At 42.6% G+C, this 6,402-nt stretch overlaps 1 protein-coding gene across 1 annotated transcript in view; it reads left to right on the top strand.

Moving 5' to 3' along the window:
* Positions 1-2,808: 2,808 nt before the first annotated feature.
* LOC132291043 (small ribosomal subunit protein bS1m-like) overlaps positions 2,809-6,402 on the top strand; it is a 6,871-nt gene continuing 3,277 nt past the window's right edge. The window contains exon 1 of the mRNA XM_059790197.1: positions 2,809-6,402. This exon is cut by the window's right edge and continues 3,277 nt beyond it. Coding sequence (XP_059646180.1) covers positions 3,666-4,268 — 603 coding nt within the window. The 5' untranslated portion in view covers positions 2,809-3,665 and the 3' untranslated portion in view covers positions 4,269-6,402.

Genomic DNA, 6,402 nt, shown 5'->3' with positions numbered 1-6,402 from the left:
CAAGTATGGATAGGATAGCCGGCAGTCCGGTGATCTTAAGGAACCCAGGAAAAGCGGTAGCCATTTTTAGCGTACCCATTTGATAGTAAGACAGGGTTTGATTTTCCGTCATAAGTGCAATGAACTTCGAAATCCTATTTGAGAAGAGAGCTAGCTGAAATCAGAGTCAAGTTTGATCGATTTTCTTTGTCAGACTTGCCCGCCTTTACACTTGATGTTAGGTTAAGAGAGGGAGGTAAATCGTTCCGCACGGAAATTTCCATCTAAATAGAAAAAAGAAAAGGGAAGCTTACTATTCAAGCTGTAGAGTTCCCCAAGTTACAACCCTCTTTTTCATGTCATTTTGGTGTTGCAATGGTGAAGTCTTGCCCCAAGAAAAGACCCCGCATTGCATATTAGTTGCATGCTGGCATTTGACGTGAAATGCTCTTTGTGGAATGTTCTGATTTCGTAATAGCTTATCAAAAGAGAATTCCATCATCTGTTTGGGCATCGCTTTCATTTGAATTAGGTAGCTTCGAAGGATCACCTCTCCTCTATAGGGGCTGATCGGCGTCTATCGAGTGTCTATTTCTCAAGTGTCCCGGGCTCCTCAATTCTCATCTGTTTCAGAATTTCTCCCCCATCTTTCAATGCCGAATGCTCACTGAATTGGAAACATCACAAGCAAGAATTCTCTTTTTCTCTGTTTTTTCTTCCTCTCTTTATTTCCTTATATAGATCTTTTGAGAATCAATGACTAAAATGCAAGAGAAAACTCCTATAGGATTGGCCATTGCCCTCTATTGCTTCTCTAAGGGGGCGGGATCCTCCAAAGAGCGTTGCTAAAAGAACTCAACAATTTACGTAACATGTCTCACTCAGGACGATCAATCAATCTTTTCTTTGATCAACGAGTTGGAAATAAAGAAAAGTAGGATTTTCTTTCTTGTTCCGTGCCACTTCGTAGACTATTTGAATAGTTTTGTTCCGTTCTTCTCTTATTTAAGTAAGAATTTCGTATAGAGAAGAGACGTCGTACGTAACAATAGCGCAAAAGCTGGTGGCGGAGATCCACAAAGGTAACCGGATGCCCGGGGCTTAGGACAACGAGCGTCCGGAGTCTCTTAAGAAAGGAAAAAACTAAAAATCATAATCATGACTATCCATCAACGTCCTCTGTTACGTCAATATCTCTTTTCTCTTCTCATAATTTTGACCTTTTTGAGTGTGTGCTATTTTGTTTGTCTTTATTTCGGTTACATGGATCTTTTTTGTTCAATGTTGGGTACAACAGCTTTATCACTAAGTGGGAGAGCGATCTCGCTTTTTTTGCTAAAGCCTGGGATGCTCCGCTGGGCTTTCCCCTTGGCCATTGGATTTGCTAAAGCTCTTATCACTTCGGGGATCGAACTAAATATGATAAATCCTTCGGATGACTCGTCCTCTGAGCCTTCCGCCTTGGAACAACGAACGGATGAACTCCTTCAAGATAATTTAAAAGAGAGAAAAGGAGATCTCGGAGATGGACAAAGGATTTCCGAAGTTCGTCAAGGAGTGGAAAAAGACTTAAACATAGATCAAAAGTCAGATGAATTTGAATTAATCAAGCAACTTGAAAAAGAGGTTAAGGCTAAAAACGAGCCTTCCCCGGCGACAAATTGCGCTTTCAATGAAATAAAGGAACATGAAGGTAAAATCCAAGATGGAAAAGGTGGAGGGAATTTAGAAAGAAGAGAAGTTCCTCTCCCTATTGATTCAACCACTTCAGAGGACATCCCCACAGCAAGAAAAGGAAGAGCTAGTACGTGTGCAGAGGAGAAATGATTCTGGGATCATCTAAGGGTGATTCCCCAAAAGATGGATTTACGGAAGTTTGTGCCCTTGTAAACCCGGCCGTATAAGACAAGTTTTCTTGAATGGGTTGACCTTCTCGATCGAAGCATTTATATGTGCACGATCCCTCTCTCGAAAGATGAGATTCCCACCAGCACGTGATCATCAGATAGATTTGGAGTTTGAGGAAGAAAAGAACAAAACTGCTATTGGGTGATAGCACTGGAAAGAGGATGCTTTTAGGACTTCGATCTAGAGAATTGGTTCGACTTGCGTGTGTTAAGCATCTAGTCAAGCGATCATATCTGAGCTATTCATTGATGTCAAATCTTAGCGATTTCCGAATGAGTTTCAACTGACTGACTACCTAATCGAATACATAGATGAGGACGACAACGAAGAGATCAGTTTCGAACTAAACTGGTGATGCGAACTATTCGGTTTCAGACCGTTCTCCGGGGAAGGTTCAAATGACTGAGAATGAGAGAGTTTCGGTTATGTACTATAATCATAAGCATTTTCGTAAAGATATGCAAGCTCAGAATAAAAGGTTCACCAATCAATTCACTGTGGTACCTAAGTAGCTAGCTGGGTATGTCGGCTTGAAAGTGAAAGTGCTAGCTCTCCCTTTTTCTACCCTGGTCATTCCTTCTTCTTCTTCAAGCTCAAGATAGGGCACCTATTCATCAAGCCCTCTTTATCCGGATCTGGCATTCCTGGGATACAGACTCTGAGCCCCAATCTCATCCCTTTCCTCTCGCGAGCCAACCTTTAGTTGGATTTTCACTCTAGATCACACCTCAATCCAGCAAAATGCAGTATAAAGAACCATAGGCTCGTAGATATAATACAATTGCTACTTACGAGGCGGACTATTCCATAGCGGACTATTTTTTAAAATTTCTGTTATTCTATAATAATAGTCCGTATTTGTACAGTTGACAATAAAGACAAGTCACATACCGGAAAAGATAAGAAAACAAGACCGGGTCGAAGTACACGATTCAAATCAGGTCAACACCTGGCTTGCTTCCTCAGGACGGATAATCATACTTTCTAGGAAAGGCGCCTTGGGGCAGAGATCGCGAATACTAAAAAGAGGGAATGCGATAGGCCCAACGCAAAAAGACAGCACGCGATAGGACAAATAAAAGACACAGGGCCAGCGTTCGGCGGCAAGACCTCTTGCCTTGACACTTGGAACGCATCCTTGCTTTCGAATTCCTCGGCGCTTGCACCTTTTCGACAACCCTTTACCACCCTGTTCGGCGACTCTTCCACCTTTGGTACGTGCGCATCCTCTTTCCACTTTGCCACATACCGACTCAGTGCTTTGGCACGAGTCCTAGCTTGAACCCTTTCGACCTTCTTGCTACCAAGTCGTGCTATAACCTCTTGAGGCCTGGTGATATTAGTCCTACTGACACGCAGCAGTGGGATGCTATTTGGCATCTTAAGGGTCCATATAGACTCAGACACTTCGTCTGGTTGGTCAGGCATGATAGACTTCTTACCAAGTATGCAAAAATGTGTCGTGGATTTGGTGGGGATACTGCTAGTTGTGATCTATGTGGAGCCTGCGAGGATTCAATTCATGTATTGCGAGATTGTCCCTTTGCTACAGACATTTGGAGAGTGCTGATTCCTCCTGCTTGCAACAATGAGTTCTTTGGTACCTCTTTGAAACCTTGGATTGACTGGAACCTTAAAACTGGCCCAGTACAAGATCTCCTCTGATTGGTCACTTATGTTTGCTGTTGCCACTCACACTCTCCGGTATTGGAGAAAGAAGAGAATTCTCAATCCACGTCTTTTGATCAATAGGAAGAGGAGGAGAAAAAAAGCTTAGGATGAACATCTATTTGAGTAGATCATTTAAAAGAGCTAATGTCAGTTTTAGATTATGTAGTGGAAACGCCGTACAATCTACAGTTTCGAGATTAGGGGAAGAAATGTTCTTGGTGGATGAAGCACCAGCGAAGACCATCAGTTGTATGCAAGATGAGACTCAAATATTACAAATCAACAGAGAAAACAGGTTTGAGAATAAGGTGGGATATAAGCATAGAGTAGTAGGGGAATCAATGAGCAAAAAACAGATTTTAGAGAGATTCTTCATCGATCTAGTAGTAGGGGAATCAATGAGCAAAGAGAGAGCAGCAGAAAGGGTCAATGATTTGGTGGGATACACAGAGAGAGTCGCGGGGCAAACGATGATTCTACCACGAAGATTCAGAAAAAACCGAGCTTGGATGGAACTGAACAAAATTTGGAAAACAAATCAAAAGGTCAAAGGATTCATTATTGAGAAAGCAAAAGGAGGGTATTCAGTAGCAATCGCAGGGTTCATTACCTTTCTACCATTCCGGACTCTCATAAGGAAAAGGATAGCAAATGATAGATTCAACATTGAGAGCATTAAAGAAAAAAGGATGAATATTGTGGTCTTCTAACAGCAGAAGAGAAAAAATAAAACTGAAGGATGAGCCAAAGAACCAAAAAAAGAGTTTCCATTACGAAGCATAGCGTATACTGATAACAATCTCTCACCTTAATCCATTCTTTTGTTGAGGGTGAACAAGAAGAAAAAGGGAAAAAGCACAAGATGAATATGAATCCTATCAGAGGAGGGTAGTTAGTTGGAGCAAATAGGCAATGACTCCTATTTACCCCTTAAAAGAAACAATAGGATTTTTGACTCATTTCACATATATATGAGACAAAGCTTTTTATGTTTTATGATTGGCTTCTTAGCAAAAAGAGTATTGTCCGCTTTCACTGCTTATGATTAAGAAGAAGCAGCCCTAAAGGAAGGACATGCGAGCGTTCTTTCTTTGACACCCGATCTGGCTGGGGTTTACTCATAACTGTCACCACGGAAGCAGATGAGGTAAAATGATGCCTAAAAATAAAGGTACACCAAGGAAGCGAAACTATAAGTACTTAATGAAACGCTTTTGTCTTGTTAGAGAGATGCGGCAGTAGCTCCTAAGCTTGAACCAGATGATGCGACATGCCCTAGCTGACTCTGTGGATCAAGCGGGTGTAGCGATCACTTCTATGACATGAATAGATTTGTTAACTTTTGCAAGGTATTGAACACAGTCTGAACCCTTCAGGTCGTTGTTGATGCAAGTTCCTATTGATCAAAGAAATTCTCCTCCCCTACTCGAATAAAGAATTTCTCCTTCATTCACCCGTATCTGAACCTCAAAGCCGATAGACGGAATTCACGAAGTCCACTATCCTACTCTACTCGCCCAGTCTCCCCTGTGTTTCGACCTCGGAGAGGAAGAAGCTGGGTCGTAGACTTTATGAGACGGGGGCGCGGATCATAGTTCTCTTTGCTCGACTCGAGTTTACCGACCAAACCAGTCACCAATGTGGAGGGTGGGGAGTCTATAGGCTACGATTCACGTAATTGCGAATTCATTTACTGATTGGCTAGCACATCGCCTAACAACCTAAAAAAGAAAGGCCGGTCCATACTAAGCATAAAATCCATATTTTCTAAATTATGTATCTCCTGTCAGACAATCTTCTTGAAATTGTTTTTTTCCTATTTGGCTTGCTCGAAGGCCTAGAGACTGATCCTATAGGCTTGGACTTAGAACATCTGCGCTTTGATTCGTGCTTGAGGTACCTCGTTAGGTACTCCTGGCGGTACCACACTGAAGTGATTGGTTAATAGAAGGTCGGAAAGGAGTTCGTTTCGGAGTTGCTTGCGTAGTTGTTATTTCGTAGTAGGTTTCGGATCATCCGATGAAGATGGGATCAACTTCAGCATGACGAAGTGCTTCTTTGTCAACATACCCCTGCGTTAAAAGCAGAATTACCTAATGCATTGAGGAAAAGAAGTGAGGGGTAAAGTAGGAGTTTTTCGGGGACATAACTAGAAGCGCAGAGCTCGACTCCTACGAGGTTGAAATCTGAGGAGGGCTAGGGGGGAGGGCTACGGGGTGGTTTCCATCTATATTTGATAAATGGGAAGGAAGGTAATTGTAAGTTTACGGTTTGATCCTTTGTTGATCGCTTTGGGCGGTTATGGATAAGCAAGAGAATTTTTGAGATTCCATTTGATAACAGGACACAGGCATTGAAAGACAGACACGCACCTCACCCATGGTTTGCTGTGAGCGACGTGAGAGGCAGCTAAGAGGATGCTTCGATCCAAGCCTTCAGAAGAGAAATATAGAGGTGAGGCTCCTTAGTAATTTACTGAAATCTTCTCTCGGTCAACAAAGAAAGGAAAGGGCGCTGCACTCATTCTCAAAAGCGACTGTCCGGGGAAAAGGAAGCACGCACATATGGTCTCGAAAGAAAGAAGTTCAAGAGAATGGCGCACCCAATCAATGTCTATCTCGGGTTGTAGCTGAGCTGAAGTGAGACCCAATTTGATAGCTGTTTCGGCTCCTGCTAAGAGGAGTGAAAGGACGGCGAAGGTCTTTCATCAAGAAGGCGAGCTTTCTTTCGGGAAGGTCAAGGACGATCAGATCAAACGGGTGGATGCGCTCGAGGGTAAGTGAGTTTTCACCCCGCGCCTTTTCCTATCAAAATAGGATTTCTTTGAACTCTGAGCTATACTGG

This window comes from Cornus florida, unplaced genomic scaffold (assembly GCF_030987335.1).
Source record: "Cornus florida cultivar Cherokee Brave unplaced genomic scaffold, ASM3098733v1 CherokeeBrave_3.0.0_Hap2_scaffold_30, whole genome shotgun sequence".
NCBI lineage: Eukaryota > Viridiplantae > Streptophyta > Magnoliopsida > Cornales > Cornaceae > Cornus > Cornus florida.
This window is presented reverse-complemented; position numbering and strand designations above follow the sequence as displayed.